The sequence below is a fragment of the Mustela lutreola genome, chromosome 12 (genome assembly GCF_030435805.1).
Source record: "Mustela lutreola isolate mMusLut2 chromosome 12, mMusLut2.pri, whole genome shotgun sequence".
Lineage (NCBI taxonomy): Eukaryota > Metazoa > Chordata > Mammalia > Carnivora > Mustelidae > Mustela > Mustela lutreola.
This window is the reverse complement of record NC_081301.1, coordinates 33,890,890-33,909,370: the sequence shown is the minus strand read 5'-3', so window position 1 is coordinate 33,909,370 and position 18,481 is coordinate 33,890,890. Positions and strand designations below refer to the sequence as shown.

At 35.8% G+C, this 18,481-nt stretch overlaps 1 protein-coding gene and 1 pseudogene across 2 annotated transcripts in view; one reads left to right on the top strand and one right to left on the bottom strand.

Annotated features, from left to right (window-relative positions):
• Positions 1-18,481, top strand: part of DCAF10 (DDB1 and CUL4 associated factor 10) — a 47,859-nt gene that overhangs the window by 943 nt on the left and 28,435 nt on the right. For both annotated transcript variants that reach the window (XR_009346281.1, XM_059141319.1), the window contains exon 2: positions 12,076-12,189. Coding sequence is in view for 1 of the 2 variants with exons in the window: in XM_059141319.1 (XP_058997302.1) it covers positions 12,076-12,189 (114 nt within the window). In the remaining variant the exon portion in view is untranslated. The remainder of the gene's footprint in view (positions 1-12,075; positions 12,190-18,481) is intronic.
• Positions 5,625-5,696, bottom strand: LOC131813417 (small nucleolar RNA U3; annotated as a pseudogene).

The following is an 18,481-nucleotide window of genomic DNA, read 5'->3' as shown; positions in this document are numbered from 1 at the left end:
AATTAATTATTCTTTCCCTGTCATCCCGGGATTGCGTTTTTCTCAGCGAAGCTGCTGGCAAGCGTAGAAAGCCTGCAGGTTCCATGTACTCTGTGCCTGACTTACCTTGAGGGTTGACAAGTGTGCGTTCCTCTGCCCCCGAAGGATACTGAGAGGTGTTTTATGATGTGGTTAAACTACAAGCTTCTGTTAGGGTGTCCAATGTTTTCCTGGCTGATTAAATAGTTATGTTTGGTCTCGGTTTACTTTGTGTTATGGGGAATTCCAGAATAATGTGTATTTTTAAAACTTTGCTGAGTACACGAACAACAACAACAAAGGAAAAAAATTATGCACAGTGCTACCCTGAGAAGACAGTATAACTCTTACCTGATCAAGGACTTGGGATTCTAGTCATTTGCTTAGTTCATTTATTCATTCCCTCATTCAGCAAATATGTGTTGAGTACTTGCTGTGTTACAGATGCGGAGGTTGCAATGGTGAGCAAAACCAATCCATGGCACCACTTTTATTAAGCTTGGGATTTATTGGTTCAACAAGATATTAATAACCATACTAAATATTTCATAATGTGTATTTATAAACTGAGATAAAGGCTTGAAGGAACCGGTTGTACACTAGGGTGTTTGAGGTTTCCCTGAAGAAATGGGATTTAACCAAAAACAGAAAAAATGAGTAGAAGGTGAATTAACCAAGATCGGGTGGGGGAGGGGATAGAAGTATTTCAGATGGAGGAAATAGTGTGTCAAAGAACCTGTGGTTGAAGGGCCACTATGTCATGTTAGAGAAGCTGAAAAATGATGGCTTAACAAAGCAATATATTTTGCTAAAGAAAAACCTGAAATATGCTGAAAAAGGAGAAAAGTAGCAGAATATGAAATCACGGTGAGAAGTTGTATCATATTCCATCTCACTTATGCATATGCATCTTCGTAATTACACTTGGTGCTGGGGTTTCTACTTGCAGCAGTTGTGTGGAACCTGTAGCAATGAATGTGCATCTGAATACAGGTCAGGGAGGAGAAACTACTGCAGTTTATTCATGTAACATCCCCTCTCCAGTTCTCTCTCCCAACAAAACCCTGTTCCTAAAGCTCCTCAAAGTACCAAGAATCTGTTCCTGATAAACATTTGGTTCCTGTCTTCTCCATCCCCCAACTCCTCTCCTCCCATCCTACTACCTGTTCTGTCAGGCTTTCAGAAGTAGCTAGCTGTTTCTCCCCTCTGGAAGTGAGATTTTCGGTACATGATGAGAGGAGTAGAATGAGTTCTAAAGAAAGAATTTTCATCGCCAGTGCTATTAGAATGAGGAATATATTACTGATAGTTCTGTTTGAATCTGGACAATTACTATCCCCTACAGACAGTTTTGTAAAAAGTAGTTAGGTACTCTGGTACTTAAAATAGTTAGTAATGTAAATAATAATAATAATTCAATATTGTTTAATTTGCAATTGATACATACTCTAGAAAACCTAGGCAATAAATGAGCAAAAAGGACCTAAACATCACTTATAATCATAGAGATTAAATGGCTATCCAAGGAATTTTTTGTGTGTATATGTTTTTTCTTTATTTCTTTATATTTTAAAGGTTTTATTCATTTACTTAAGTAATCTCTACACACAGTGTAGGGCTCATGACCCTGAGGTCCAGTAAAATGCTCTTGCAATTGAGCCAGCCAGGCACCCCTGCGTGTGTGAGTTTTTTTGTTTGTTTGTTTTGTTTTTTTTAAGATTTTATGTATTTGACAGACAGAGATCACAAGTAGGCGGGGGGGGGGGGGTGTGTGCAAGCAGGCTTCCCACTGAGCAGAGAACCCAATGCGGGGCTGGATCCCAGGACCCTGGGATCGTGACCTGAGCCGAAGGCAGAGGCTTTAACCCACTGAGCCACTGAGGCACCCCGCATATGTTTATTTTAATGTATTGTGGAATCATATTATTTTGTTGCCTGCTTTTTTTAGACAATATATTGTAAATTACGTACGTTACTGTATTTTTACATTATTTAACATTTTTCATTAGTTTAAATAAAACCTCTATAAACAAAATTTTTAGATTTATGTCCTCAATGATAATTCTCTAGAATGAGTGAAAAGTTATGAAGATTTTAGATACCTATTATTAAATTGCCCTCTGTGAAGATTTTACTAGTTCTCATTCTTATCACACACATACGAAAGTGCTTATTTCTCCATACTTTTGCCAACATTGCACATTGCCATTCTTTTCCATTTATGCCAAGGTGATACGTGAAAATAGTTGTGTTACAATTTTTTATTATTCTTACTACATCTACTGATATGCTCTAGATTTTTATGGGACTTAATTGTATGGAAAGAAAGACATCTGTGTTAAATGAGATAATTTCTTACATCCTTCAGTTATATAGGTTATATCAGCTTACTGGGTACCATTATCACTGTGATTTATAAGGATTTCTCAGTACAGGGAAAGAAAAGTGACATAGAAGGTAAGAATTAAAAATATGAATTTAGTAAAGACCAGACTAGAAAAAAATTGGCACTAAAAAAGAAATGAAAGGATACAAGAAGTAGAGGTAATTTCTAAGAATTCAAAAAATATTTTACAGAAACAGTTTTATCAAAATAAGTGTATCACCTCAAGATAACATTTTGAAAAATGAAATTTGATGTTAATAGATTAGTTAATAATATATGGGACTTTGTCGAGGTATCCTTTATGAAAACACATTAGGCACTGCTATAGAGGGAAGTAGTGTACTGGAAAATAGAAATGAAGAAATTACCTAGAATGGAGATAAAAAAGATACAGAGGTTGAAAATATAAAGGAGGTTTAGTGACATGGAGCATGGAGAGAAAAGGCATACTATATGTTTGGTCACCTCCTGAAGAAAATGAGATAGATAATGGGTAGAAAAAATTTTGAAGAGATAATAGCTGAGAACTTGACCTCCTGAAGAAAATGAGATAGATAATGGGTAGAAAAAACTTTGAAGAGATAATAGCTGAGAACTTGACGAACTGAAGAAAGTCACCACACCATGATTTAAAAGGCCCAACAGGGGACGCCTGGGTGGCTCAGTTGGTTAAGCAGCTGCCTTCGGCTCAGGTCATGATCCCAGCGTCCTGGGATCGAGTCCCACATCGGGCTCCTTGCTCGGCAGGGAGCCTGCTTCTCCCTCTGCCTCTGCCTGCCATTCTGTCTGCCTGTGCTTGCTCTCTCCCCATCTCTCTCTCTGATAAATAAATAAAAAATCTTTAAAAAAAAAAAAAATAAAAAATAAAAGGCCCAACAGATCTTAAGCAGGAGTCCTTTCTAGACATATACAGTGACTCCAGAACAACCAGTATTAAAATCTTAAAAGCTAGCCAAAAAAGACCTCAAAGGTATAATTATGAGAAACAATAATCAGTTAGTCACCAATAATAGTGCAAATCAGAAGTGATTATTTTTAGTATGCTGGGAGGAGCACTGCTAATCTAGATGTCTATACCCATCAAAGATGGGTTCTTCATTTTTGTCAAAATTGAAGATTAAATAAATACATACACAAACACAGCCCAGTGGGTTTGCCACCAGACCTTCAATAATGGAATTCTACATTTATAGGGGAGAGTTTTCAACTGGAAGGTCTGAGATGGTAGAAAGAATGAAGAACAAAGAAAGTGGGAAATAAGTATGTGAAAATAAATCTTATTTCAGTTTTGTCTTTTGCAATTAACAAAGAGAAAATAATTATGAAGGGATGTTCTAAATTTCTCACTTTCTTCAGGGAGTATCTAACATATTAACTGTAGGTTTTATTTATTTATTTTTAACGATTTTATTTATTTATTTGACAGAGATCCACAAGTAGGCAGAGAGAGGAGGACGCAGGCTCCATGCTGAGCAGAGAGCCCGTGTGGGGCTCCATCCCAGGATGCTGGGATCATGACCTGAGCCGAAGGCAGAGGCTTTAACCCACTGAGCCACCCAGGTGCCCCTAATTGTAGGTTTTAATGTTTACATGTTAAAATTTGCAAGATTAAAAGACAAGAAAGAATATATTATCTCCAGCCTACTAGAGGAAAAAATAATGGAATGAGAAGAAAATATTCCAAGAGAAAGCAAGAAAGGAAAAAAAAGAAAAGGTATAATTTTTTTTAAAGCACAAAGAATGGCTGAAAATAAGTCCAAATGTTACTAATTATAATAAATATAATAGTACTCAATGTTTAGTAGCATAGACAAAAATATATCAAATACATTCTAAACAAAAGCTGGTGAGCTATATTAATGTACAAACTAGGCTTTAAGGCAAAAAATTTTACTAGAGGTAGGAGGTCACTGTATGCTGATAAAAGTTCAATTCACATGGAAGATAAAACTGTTTTTAACTTGAATGAGTCTTTTAGATCTAAATATATGTATCAAAAACTGGTAACTTCAAGAAGAAAACAAACAAATTTATCATAGAAGAAGAATTTGAGGTACATTATAGTAGAACTCAGGCAGACACAAAACAAAATTAAGAACAGCATCACTTAGAATCTTGCTCTGAAGGGCAGTATGCTGCATTCAGGCCTGATTCGCGGCTAATACACATTGGTTCAGCTGTACCAGTTGTTAAAATATTGATATATGTCCATACTGGATGAATAGTTACTGCCCCAAGCACATTGAGTGTCTTCCATGGAACCTCCCAGAGTAACCCATTACATAGCATCTGTAGAGTTAAGAGCTGGCACTGCAAGTTGCGAAAAATACATCTTACTTGAGGGCTACAGCATCGGTGCTAATTGTTCTTTATCCCTCCCCACAACAAAAAAAAATCTATAGGCAAATGCCCAGTGACCATTTGGGTACCCTCAGTGTGGGGCTGTCTGCCTTTCACAAGCACCCTCCTGGTCATTCTTACATAGTCATTTGTGAGAACTGCAGCCTCTGGGGAGATCCAGACAGATGAACAGGGCAGTCAGATGAAAGTAATAACACTACTGCTGGCACAAATTAACTCTCTTGGCATAATGTGCACTTCCATGACTGAAAAGAATCCACAGCAAATGAATGGGGCCTATAGGGATGATGTATGGATGTCATCACTTCTGGGATGGAGATCCATAATTTTATCATTATTAATGAATTTCACCATTATTTAGTGGAATAAGTTTGCTAAAACCCACTAAATATCTGCCCATCATAGGTGTCAGTAACACTCATTTTATTTTAAGGATTTTGTTTGTCAGAGAAAGAGAGTACAAAGAGGGGAAGCAGCAGGCAGAGGGAGAGGCAGGCTCCCCACTGAGCAAGGAAACCAATGCAGGACTCATTCCCAGGACCCTGGGATCATGACCTGAGCCAAAGGCAGATGCTTAACTGATTGAGCCACCCAGGTGTCCTAACACTAATTTTGTTAATAAAAATGACCACCAACATAAATCTCAGTACCCAGCACATTTAGTTGAGGAAATAGAAGCAGAAAGGTCATTAAACATGAAGGATTTGTATCCTGGCTTGCTCTTAACTTTTGTATTATATTACATCTCATCTGGGCTGAAGGATTAGGTCTGATATAATAAAACATGATATATCAACAGATTATTTTTGTGGCTTAGTTATTAATATAATTGAATACATGTTTCATATATAAAATTAACCACAAGCATTATAAGTTCAGAGAAACTTCGCTAGTAACAAACTATAGAAACGATCCCTGAAAGTATAGTCTTAACCGCAAGCATTATAAATGCTAAAAAATTTTAATTCCACTTGAGCAAAACCTTAAAAGAAGAGGATTTAGTGGGGCGCCTGGGTGGCTCAGTGGGTTAAGCCTCTGCCTTCAGCTCCAGTCATGATCTCAGGGTCCTGGGATCGAGCCCTACATCACGCTCTCTGCTCAGCAGGGAGCCTGCTTCCCCATCTCTCTCTGCCTGCCTCTCTGCCTACTTGTGATCTCTGTCAAATAAATAAAATCTTTAAAAAAAAAAAAAGAAAAAAAAGAAGAGGATTTAGTTCCATGAACAATTCTGTTGATGCTGAATAATTTTTTTACTAACGAAGACTCCAAGTTACTTACTGACTACCAATTAATGTGGACATTCTTGGAAGCGCTTTATGCAATTACCTATGTCTCTTGGTGCAGACATGGGCATCTGGGTCAAAGAAAAGATTATGGCTACAGTTTCTAAAAATTAATAAATAATGGAAATTAGTTGATGAGCAACTTAATTAGAACTATCACTTGGCATATATAATCTATAGGTTAGTTTACTTTGAAAATGTTTTAAAGTTTTTATTCATAATGTTAATTTTTATTACTATTGAATATTAAACTTTTTTAAAAATACCATACTTCACTGTAACAGCTATCTCCTGCTTGCTTTTTTTTTTTTTCCAAACAAAATGGAAGATTTATAGCTTTTCACTTAAAAGGACACATTTCAAAATGTTATCATGGAAGTACAGTTTCTTAGTACAATGTGACCATTTGAAATGAATAACAAAAAGATAACTTATTCAAGTTGAGAAACATTTATAAATAACATATGGGCCAAATAAGAAATGATAGCAGAGGTTAGAAATATTTAACATTAAATGATAATGAAAGTACCATATGTCTCAAAACTTGTAGGATGTAAATAAAAAAATACTTACCAGGAAAATTATAGTTATTAATAAACTGGAAAAGGAAAACTAATGAGCTAAGTATCCATCTCAAGATATTGAGAATAGTGAAGTTATCTATAATAGCAAAGTAAGTCTGAAGAAAGCAGAAGGAAGGAAATATAGTAACAAAGAGTAAAATTTCAATACAAATACTCAACAGAGGAAATTTTGTCTTTGAAAAGACAAAAATGAAAAACATACCGATCAAGAGAATCCCCAGGGTACCTGGGTGGCTTAGTCAGTTGAGTGTCCAGACTTGATTTCCGCTTGGCTTGGGTTGTGGTTGGGTCGTGGTCTCCGGGTTGTGGGGAATCAAGTCCCACCTCTGGCTCTCTCAGTGCTGAATCTGCTTGTCCCTCCCCCTGTGCACTGCTCCCCACTCACTTGTGCTATTTCTCTCAATACATAAAGTCTTTTTTTTTTTTTTTTTTTTTAAAGATTTTATTTATTTATTTGTCAGAGAGAGAGGAGCGAGAGTGAGCACAGGCAGACAGAGTGGCAGGCAGAGGCAGAGGGAGAAGCAGGCTCCCCGCCAAGCAAGGAGCCCGATGTGGGACTCGATCCCAGGACGCTGGGATCACGACCCGAGCTGAAGGCAGCTGCTTAACCAACTGAGCCACCCAGGCGTCCCTCAATACATAAAGTCTTAAAAAAAAAAAGAAAAAGAATCCCCCAAGTAAACAATATTCAGAATTACCATTCTGAACAACATTCAGATAAATTCAACAATATTCAGATGCAAGAGGCAGAGATTGTAGCTTTCTAGAAGTTATAAAGTAGACGGTTTGGGCCAACCCTTCAACAGAGAATAATTAGAAAAGCTAGAAAAAATATAAAATATTTAATGTAAGATATAAAAAGCTTATGTTTGAAGGGATTGGAGAATTATGACAGTTAGTAAATTGCAGGGCCAACATCTGCAAAAGAAGGGAAGCCAGAAATGTGAGCCCACGATTTTAGCCAACTGAATTAAGCAATATGGTAGAAATGAAAAGTGTAGAATATAAAACAATGTAAGTAGCTACATTAACATACTGAAGGGAAAATATAGGGTAATCTTAATAAATGCTGGAAAACTGTTTTATGCAATTGAAAATACATTACTGAAAAAAACCAGCAAATTTGAAGTAGAACTTCCTTAATCCAATAATGGGAATCTACCTCCCCCAAAAAAGAAAAACAAACTGCACAGCAAACATTGTACTTAATGATGAAATGGTGAATGTATTCTTGAAAATCAGGCATGACAGGAGTGCCTGCTAATATTAACATTTCTATTTAACATTATACTGAAAGTTCTAACCCAGTGTAATAACAAAAAAAGTATTAAAAAAGAAAAAAGCATTTGTTTGTAGATAATATGATCATCGATAGAGAAAATCTAAAATAGTGGTGCTTGGGTGGCTCGGTTGTTGGACATCCACCTTCAACTGGGGTCATGATTCTAGAGTCCTGGGGTTGAGCCCCTCCTTAGGCTCCCTGCTCTTCGAGCCTGCTTCTCCCTCTCCTGCCTGCTGTGCTTGTGCTTACCGTCTCTGTCAAATGAATGAATAAAATCTTAAAAAAAAAAAAAAGACCTAAAATAACCTACTGATAAGGTATTAAAATAGCAAGATTGATGGATAAATAATTTTAAAACCAGTTTGCATTTTTGCACACCAACAACAAAGAAAGCAAAAATTTAAAAAGAACATTAATAAAAGCATTAAAAAAGTGTCAGATACCCAGGAATAAATCTAAGAAGATAGGCGTGACCCATATGGAGAAAATCTCCATGATATATAAAAACACACCATGTGCATAAACTGAAAGACTTTTTATTGTAATGATCTCAATTCTATGCAAACGTTTTTTTTTATTAAAAAAAATAAAAAATCTTTTATTTAAGATTTTGTTTATTTGAGAGAGAGAGACCAGAGGAGCACAAGCAGGGGTATGGGCGGAGGGAAGAAGGAGAAGGACAGGGACAAACAGACTCCCCAGTGAGCAGGGAGCCTCAGTTGGGCTTGATCTCAGGGTCCTGGGATCACCACTTGAGCCAGAGTCAAGACACTTAACCCACTATTCCACCTAGGTGCTCTCTATGCAAACTCTTCTATAGATTTATCATAGTCTCAAAATCATAGCTGGATTTGTATGTGAGTGTGTATACATAACTTGATAAGTTGATTTGAAATGTATAAGGATGTTTAAAGGTCCAAGAATTGATAAGATACTCATGCTATGAAAATCTCAAATATGTGGGAAGGTAGACATGTTACTGGTGGGATGATTCAATATTAAATTATATAAATTCTACCAAATTTATAAAGTCGGTGCATCCCAGTAAAAATAAGAACAGGATTTTTTTTTTTAAGATTTTATTTATTTATTTGAGAGAGAGAGTGTGAGAGAGAGAGTGAGAGGGGAGAAGGTCAGAGGGCGAAGCAGACTCCCCGTGGAGCTGGGAGCCCGATGTGGGACTTGATCCCGGGACTCTAGGATCATGACCTGAGCTGAAGGTAGTTGCTTAACCATCTGAGTCACTGAGGCAGCCCCTGAACAAGATTTTTTGGTAGGATCTGACATGCTGTATCTAAAATTCATTTAGATGACAAAGCATACTATTAGCCCCCCACCCACCCCCAATGTTCAGAAAACATTAAGAAAGTATAATATTAGCCATCCGAAAAAATGTTCATAAAGCAAAGTTCATCTTGCTTTACATATATAAAACCTTCTAGAAATTAAAATAGTATGGTGGTATTGCATAGAATAGGATATAGCATCCCCCAAAAAACCAGTATATGTGATCAAGGTCACATTTCTAACCAATGAGAAAAGTATAGGCTTGATTTTGGGACAAATGATACTCATTTTAAAAAGTTACAAATCAGGCCATGTACAAAAATAGATTGTATTAAAACAAAGAAATGACTGGTTTTTATACATCTCTTAATTAACAAGACTCTCCCAGAATCACTAATTCATTTACTTTGTTTGTTTGTTTGTTTGATTGTTTTAGAAAGGGAGAGAGTAGAGGATGGTGAGGAGGAGGGAGAGAGAAAGAGAATCTTAAGCAGGCTCCATGCCCAGCACAGAGGACCCTGCTCCTCCTGCTGTGGGACTTAAATTTCACAACCCTGAGATTATGACCTGAGCCGAAAACAAGAGTTGGACACTTAACCGACTGAGCCAGTGGCACCCCTGATTCACTTTTATGCACAAAAAGGAGTAAAGTTCATTCCATAACCCTTGTGAGGAACAACAAGAGATGGCTGTTTATTATCTTCTAAAATTAATGGATACTAATTTTTATTCATGCTGGTCAACTAGCACAAAAGTCCTTCAGATTCTCAAGTTTTGAAGTCCAGATATTTCTAAAAAGGGTTTATGCAGAGCAGACACCTTTTAAAGGATAATTTCATGACTACTAAATATGGAAAATACTTTAATTTAGATTTTCCCCCTCACACTTTATCTAAAAAGTTTATTCTGAATAGAAACTTTTGGCTTTTTAGAATTCTGTCTTGCGGGGGGTGGGGGCGCTGGGTGGCTCAGTTGTTAGTGTCTGCCTTTGGCTCAGGTCATGATTCTGGGGTACTGGGATCGAGCCCTGCATCGGACTCCCTGCTCTGTGGGGAACTTGCTTTTCCCTTTCCCACTCCCTCTGCTGTGTTTCCTGTCTCACTATCTCTCTCTGTCAAATAAATAAATAACACCTTTTAAAAAAAGAAAAAAAAATCTATTTGGGGGCACCCGACTGGCTCAGTTGGTAGAGCATGTAACTTGATCTTGGGGTTGTGAATTCGAGCCACACACTGGGTATAGAGATAAGTTAAAAAAAAATTGTTTTTTAAATCCTGTCTCACTATTTTCATCTTAAATATACAAATTCCATTTGTTATTGGAACTGTAAATTGGGAAGGCCTACAGTTTTAAGACTTAGGATTTCATTTGCTAGATCTGAATCCGAAAGACCAGTGTCTACAAAAAACTAAGACTTAAAAATAAATTAAAAACAGTTGATTTTCAGAAATCAAAATGTGGCTTATAAAACGTTTATAATAATATAACTTTGTAATGGGAAAGTGCTGAACCAAGAGATAATACTAAAAAGCATGAAGGACAAAATATATAAGTTTGATTGTATCTAACTGGTTTGGTAGGATATATGCCAAACCCTTTTCAGTACATTATAATAGATACTGATAAAGAAATATATAATTTGTCAAAAAAATATATATATAATTTGTCATATATGACTTTTTCTCCTAAGTTGCCTCATCTGTGCAACCAGCTTTCCTCATTTAAAAATGTGTTTTGGGGGGCGCCTGGGTGGCTCAGTGGGTTAAGCCGCTGCCTTCGGCTCAGGTCATGATCTCGGGTTCTGGGATCGAGTCCCGCATCAGGCTCTCTGCTCGGCAGGGAGCCTGCTTCCCTCTCTCTCTCTCTCTCTGCCTGCCTCTCTGCCTACTTGTGATCTCTCTCTGTCAAATAAATAAATAAAATCTTAAAAAAAAAGAAAAAAAATGTGTTTTGGGGGTGCCAGGGTGGCTCAGTTGGTTAGGCATCTGACTCTTGCTTTTGCTTTCTTATGAGATCAAGCCCTGTATTGGGCTTCACGTTGAGCATGGAGCCCGCTTGGGACTCTCTGTCTCCCTCTTCCTCTGCTCCTCTCCACCCCCACCTCCCAGCTTTCTCTCACACATGCACTCTATTTCTCTCTCTCTCTCTCTCTCCAAAAAATAAAAAAATTTAAAAACGTCTTGGAGTTCTTTCATATCCACATGAAACTATCCCTATCTTTTTAAACATTGCATGATATTGCAGAATATTACATACCATGGCTTAAATGATCAATCATTCCTTCTTTCACATACATTTAGGTCACTTTCAGTTTCTCATTATGGTGAGGTATATCTTTATATATGCTTCTTTGTATTTATAAATGATTATTTCTTTAGATTAAATTCCCAGAAAAAAATTGCTGAGTCAAAAGATACACATATCAAAAGGTACACACATGATAGATACGGGTACTCTCCAAACCTGAGCTGTATCAGTTTTTGCTCCACCATAATTTTGAGAGTCCATTTCCTACTGTTGTCAAGAACAGATAGCTTCGGGGCACCTGGGTGGCTTAGTCGGTTAAGTGATTGCCTTGGGCTCAGGTCATGATCCCAGGGTCCTGGGATCAAGTCCCGCATCAGGCTCCCTGCTCGGTGGAGAGCCTGCCTTTCCCTCTCAATCTGTGTGCTGCCTCTGCCTACTTGTGCTTTCTCTCTGTCAAATAAATGAATGAAATCTTAAAAAAAAAAAAAAAAAGGATAGTTTCAGTCTTACAAATACTTGCTTTTAACATGGGCAAAAAGAAGTTATGCATTATAGTTTGTGTAATTATAAGTGTGCATATCAATAATAAGAGAATGCTAGAAAACTAAATGTGTCCTTTGCTTTCAGGTCGGTGCTGACTGTTGCTTGTGAACAGACCGAAGTTCTGCTTTTTGACCCTATATCTTCAAAGCACATAAAAACACTTTCTGAAGCTCATGAAGACTGTGTAAATAATATCAGGTTAGTATTTTAGTTAAATAATAAAGCTTATTAGTATGACACAAAATACTCTAATTTGGAAGTTAATGAAAATTTGTAATTTCTTGCCCAGCAGTGCTAGATATGAATTTATGATTTGTGAATTTTATCCCTTATGAATTTTATCCCTTTAATTACAGAACTTGCTATATTAACCATTTTGATTAGAATCTTTCCGAAATGCCTTTTTTTACTTACATATGATTTTACCTTTTCTCTTCATATATCAGGGTCATCATTATGAACCTCAGCCATGTATTATGATAGTCTTGCAATGTCTTTGGGCTAATGATCTGTGTAGAATTATGGCAGTCCCATTGCTAAGCCTCTTTCACCTTCATCCCTCAAATCCAAACTGTTGAGGGGAAAGAATACATTTGCACAGAGAACTTTCTAAAAGCATGTTGGAAGTACCTTAAATTCTCAATAATGTGGGAAGTAAATAACAGTTGAACAGCTTGGTGGATTAATATGCAGTCATTAAAATGATGGTCACAGGGACTACATATCAACATGGACAAATGCTTGGAACAATATATGTTAAAATCATGATAAAAATTGTTACATATGACATGCAGAAAATAAGGAAATATTTTTCAGTGCTAACATGGGGTGGATTAGAATGAATGGATAATGAGTAATTTTGTTTTCTAAACATTTTGTAGTAAGATTATATTCCTTTTATACTAATTACTTCTAATGTTAAAAAAAAAAAAGATACTGGGAAATTACTTCTAGTTACAGCAATATACTGAATTTTGATGTAACCTCTATGCTCTAAACACACAGGACAATAGAATAAATAGCACAAAAGATATAGCCAGGCTTTGAAACAATATATATGTTTTTGTGGGCTAGAAATGGAACACAGACACAAGCTGTTATAGGGCTGAAACCAAAGCCCACTGGGTTTTGAGTCTGGTACAGATGTGTAGTAATTTTAATTCCTGTCGAGAATCAAAAGTACTAAAGTGCTTCATAAGAGGCAGGAACCAGAGTTAGAATTACTACACAGTGCACTAGCTAGAATGCCTGTCCCATTTGTGAAAGGCTGAAAAAAGGAAAAAGTTATTCACTACCTGAGGCCGTGGTTTTTGGCTGATTAAGACACAACCCCATGGCCAGGAATTGAATGAAGCCATTACTGAGTCAGTGATTGAATGTTTATGTCTGATACCTCCAGTATCATCATGAAACTGAAGGCCTTAATGTCATTTTAAGGCCTAACTATGGATTAGGGGTTCAGAAATCCAAGTTGGGGCAATGATAAAACCATTAAATAGGAAAGAGGAAAAAAAGGATTAAAAACCTTTCTTAAAATAAGCTTATAACCAAAATTCTAAAACTCATGAAGACATCTAATATTCATATCATAACAAATTCAGCAACTAAAACAAGCATATTTTCTGGATGAAATTAATTTTATGGAGTAGTCCAACAAAGACTATTTTTAAAAATAAATTATTTATTTTTTTTTGACTAGGTAATACATGCACGTGATACAAAATTCAAAGGTACAAAAGGGTAAACAGTGAAAAGTAAGTCTATCTCCCACCTCTGTCCCCTAGCCACCCAGTTCCCCTCCCCAGAGGCAACCACTATTACCAGTTTCTTGCTATCCTTTTTGAGATAGTCTATGCATGTACAAGCATATACACACACACATACATACACTTTTATATAAATGGTAGCATTCTCTACACACAATTATATACTTTGGCTTTTCCATTTAATAACATTTAGAGATCATTCCATATTAGTACCCATGGGATGATCTTATTCTTTTTAACGGCTGCATAGTATTCCATTGATTGGAAGAAACTTTAAAGCATTTTTAGGATGTTGAAAGAAATAAGTTAACTGATACTTTCCATTTAAAGAGAACTTAAAATTATGAAACAAAAGAGTTGAAACAAGAGCAGATTACTGTGGAAAAGAACCAACTACAACTCTTAGAAATTAAAAATATGCTAGTATATAAAAAAACTTTAAGATGGGATCAGTTTTATCCTTTACACCATTGATGAGAGAATTAATGGGTTCAAAAATACTAAGAGTACTTAAAATACATAGAGGATTGATTGAAGACTCCAGTGTGTATATAATAAGAATTACAGAAAAAGAAGATGCAAAGGTTGGTGGAGAACTACTTTTTGAAGACACAAAGGTAGAGAATTTTTAGCATTAAAGAAGGTCCTGAATCCTTGAACCAAAGTAAACTCTAGAATGCCAAGTAGGTTAAATAAAGATAAATCTACATTTTGACAGGTTGTAGTAAAACTAGAATATCAAAGGTAAAGGGAAAATCTTAAAAGCCACCAGAGTTAGAAGCCAGATTACCTACAGAGGTATAATTCAGCATTATAACAGAAGATTTCTCATCAGCAACAATTGATGTTAGGAGATTCTGAAGTAGTATCTTAAATACTAAGGGAAAATAATGTCCAATGCCATATCATATCCAGGTAAACTATTATTTCATAATTAAGAATTTAATTAGGTGAAATGATAAATGTTATTGATTATTACTAGCAGAAAGATAATAATTTAGGTTTTGGGGGAATACATTTAAAACAAAGTTAAAACTAAAGTCTTGATTTATTTTCAGGTAGTAACATTAAAAAGGAAAAAACATGAAATTAATTTTTAGTAATGTTTTATTTATCCCAATAGGACTGAAATATTATCATTTTTAACATGTCATCATTAAAAAAAATTATTGAGATATTTTAGTTTCATTTTCTAATGTTAAATTTTCAAAATCCAGTGTTTTACACTTAGAGAACAACCCAGTTCAGACTGGCCACATACCAAGGATTGGAAAGCCACATGTAGCTAATGGCTACCAAACTGGACTGTGTAGCTTTAGATAGTAACAACAAATAGGTTGTGTGTAATATGGTAAGATTCATGTCATATTCAGGAAGAAGATAGAAATATGAAATAGTTTCAGACTCTTTCAGAACAATATATAATTAAATATTTACAATGAAAAAGTACTAAATTAAAGGTCCCTAAAATAGTAGACATTCAGTGTATAGCTAGCTTCCAAAGCAGTACAAGAGGGGAGAGGGAATACTGAAAACATGATCAGTTCAGTGGAAGATGGGACAGCTATAAATAAATAAAACAAAGGAAAGGAATGCTAAGTAGAAAACAAGAAGTAGAAATCGACCCAGTATATAAGTAGTTCACAGTAAGTATAAATGAATTGATACTCTTCATTAAAAGACACAGAGACAGCAATTGGAATAAAAACCAAAATCATCTATATATTCATTCTAGAGATACCAAAACTGAAACTGCCCAAAAATGGGAAAAGAAAACTAATATAGATTATCATCATTGGACAGATGGAAGACTAAAGGCTTTAATAAGGATAAAGTGCAACAGTATATATTAATGAAAGGAAAAAATCAACTAAGAATATATAATAATGAAGAACTTTTGTATATATTTTGAAATTTGTATATTTAAGAGAACAACAACAGCAACAAAAACAAGCACAAAACAGATACGGAATTACAAGTCTATAATTATAGTGAGAGATTTTAATACACTTCCGTCCCAAACTAGTAAATCAAGTAGATACAAATTAAGCTACAGAAGATTTTAAACTATATTGGACAATCTTTCACCTGAAAATAGAAATGCAGGATAAGATTTTTAAAATATTTTTTAAAATATATAATTGAACTGATAAGAAAGAAAGAAATCCTAGGGCCACAAATGAAGTAGATGCTAGAATGCAAAGTAGTAAATAGGTATTCAGCTAGCTTTTACCCTGGAGGCATCAGCCAAGTGCAGGTGACCTTGAGCTTATGTGTCAGTATGTATAAGGAGTTATAGTGGACAGGAGACTTAATTTTATGGCAAGTTGAAAATGAGGAGTCTAGTAGAAAACTCAAGGTATGTCTCCAAAAGCAAAGGAAACAAAAGCGAAGATGAACTTTTGGGACTTCATCAAGATCAAAAGCTTCTGCACAGCAACGGAAACAGTCAACAAAACAAAGAGGCAACCCACGGAATGGGAGAAGATATTTGCAAATGACAGTACAGACAAAAGGTTGATATCCAGGATCTATAAAGAACTCCTCAAACTCAACACACACAAAACAGACAATCATATTAAAAAATGGGCAGAAGATAGGAACAGACTCTTCTCCAATGAAGACCTACAAATGGCTATCAGACAAATGAAAAAATGTTCATCATCACTAACCATCAGGGAGATTCAAATTAAAACCACATTGAGATACCACCTGACACCAGTTAGAATGGCCAAAATTAGCAAGACAGGAAACAACATGTGTTGGAGAGGATGTGGAGAAAGGGGAACCCTCTTATACTGTTGGTGGGAATGCAAGTTGGTGCAGCCACTTTGGAAAACAGTGTGGAGATTCCTCAAGAAATTAAAAATAGAGCTTCTCTATGACCCTGCAATTGCACTACTGGATATTTACCCCAAAGATACAGATGTAGTGAAAAGAAGGGCCATCTGTACCCCAATGTTTATAGCAGCAACGGCCACGGTCACCAAACTGTGGAAAGAACCAAGATGCCCTTCAACGGACGAATGGATAAGGAAGATGTGGTCCATATACACTATGGAGTATTATGCCTCCATCAGAAAGGATGAATACCCAACTTTTGTAACAATATGGATGGGACTGGAAGAGATTATACTGAGTGAAATTAAGTCAAGCAGAGAGAGTCAATTATCATATGGTTTCAGTTATTTGTGGAGCATAACAAATAGCATGGAGGACAAGGGGAGATGGAGAGGAGAAGGGAGTTGAGGGAAATTGGAAGGGGAGGTAAACCATGAGAGACTATGGACTCTGAAAAACAATCTGAGGGTTTTGAAGTGGGGGGGGGGGGTCTGAGGTTGGGGGAACCAGGTGGTGGGTATTAGAGAGGGCAGGGATTTCATAGAGCACTGGGTGTGGTACAAAAATAATGAATACTGTTAAACTGAAAAGAAATTAAAAAAAAGAAGAAGAAGAAAACTCTGCATAAGGCTGGGACTCCAAAGAGCTATCCTTACAGCATAAAGGTGATCTGGAAATATACCACCTTGTTCATGTAGACTGACATTGGTAGAGGGGCATCAGAAAATCTCCTCAGTGAGTGTCTAACTGCAAGTCAGTCTTCATGCATGTGTGGTGCCCAAGTTCACACATTCAAAACCATGTAGCCAACAGTTTTAAATTGGATCCAGGTTGATAGTACTGCCAGGTACCCGCAAAAACAAATGCAAATCTTCTCTGGGGGAGAAAACTTGGTATCATAAGTCAATTCTTTCCAAATTAGTCTATAAATTTAATTCAGTTTTAATCAAAATACCAACCGTGTTTTTTTTTTTAACTTAAAAATTCATATGTAATAGCAAAGTGCCAGGAATATCAGACAATTTTGAAGGAGGCTAAGATGGTAGTCTTCAGATATCAAACACAATCTTAGGACAGGAATAGATTAAGTGCCTAATGAAATGGAGTAGAACTTCCTGAAACAGACCCATGCATATATGGAAATGTGATCTATCTCTGCAGGGACATTACAGAGCAGTGGTGGGGAAAATGGAAAAGAGAGAATTGATTATATATATGAAATAACTGCAAGTTAGAGACCTAATTAGGAAAGCAAACCATTAAAGCTCTTGGAGAAATATAGAATATATTTATGTTCTAAGTATGAGAATGGATTTTTTAAGATACAAAAAGCACAGATCATTAAAGGATTGCTAAGTTGAACTGCATTAAAATTGAAAACTTCATTCTACCCACAGATATAACAGTGTGAGAAGATAAGCTATTGGCAGGTGGAAGAAGATGTTTTCAATGCACGTAGCCAAAGAAAGATTAGTATTCAGAATATATAAAACAATTACCCTGGAGCAAAATAGGTAGAGAATTATATAAGAGAAGCTAAAATGAACAATAAATATGGAAAATTTTTCAAGCTTTCTAGTTATGAAAATGCAAATAAAAATAAACAAGAAATACTAAGTATTGGCAAAGATGTTGAGAAGTAGAAACTCTTGGACATTGATGGAGTATAATTGATGAAATTATTTTGAAGAACATCTCAGCAATATCTGGTAAAATTGAAGATCAAACAATTTTAAAGAAATTAAAGTACATGTAAATAAGGAGATGTATAAAGAAGGTTTGTAATAGAATCATTATTAATTCAAGCTGTAAATAAATCTTCCATCAAGAGGAAGATAAATTCCAGAATACTCATACAATGGAATACTATACATCAGTTAAAA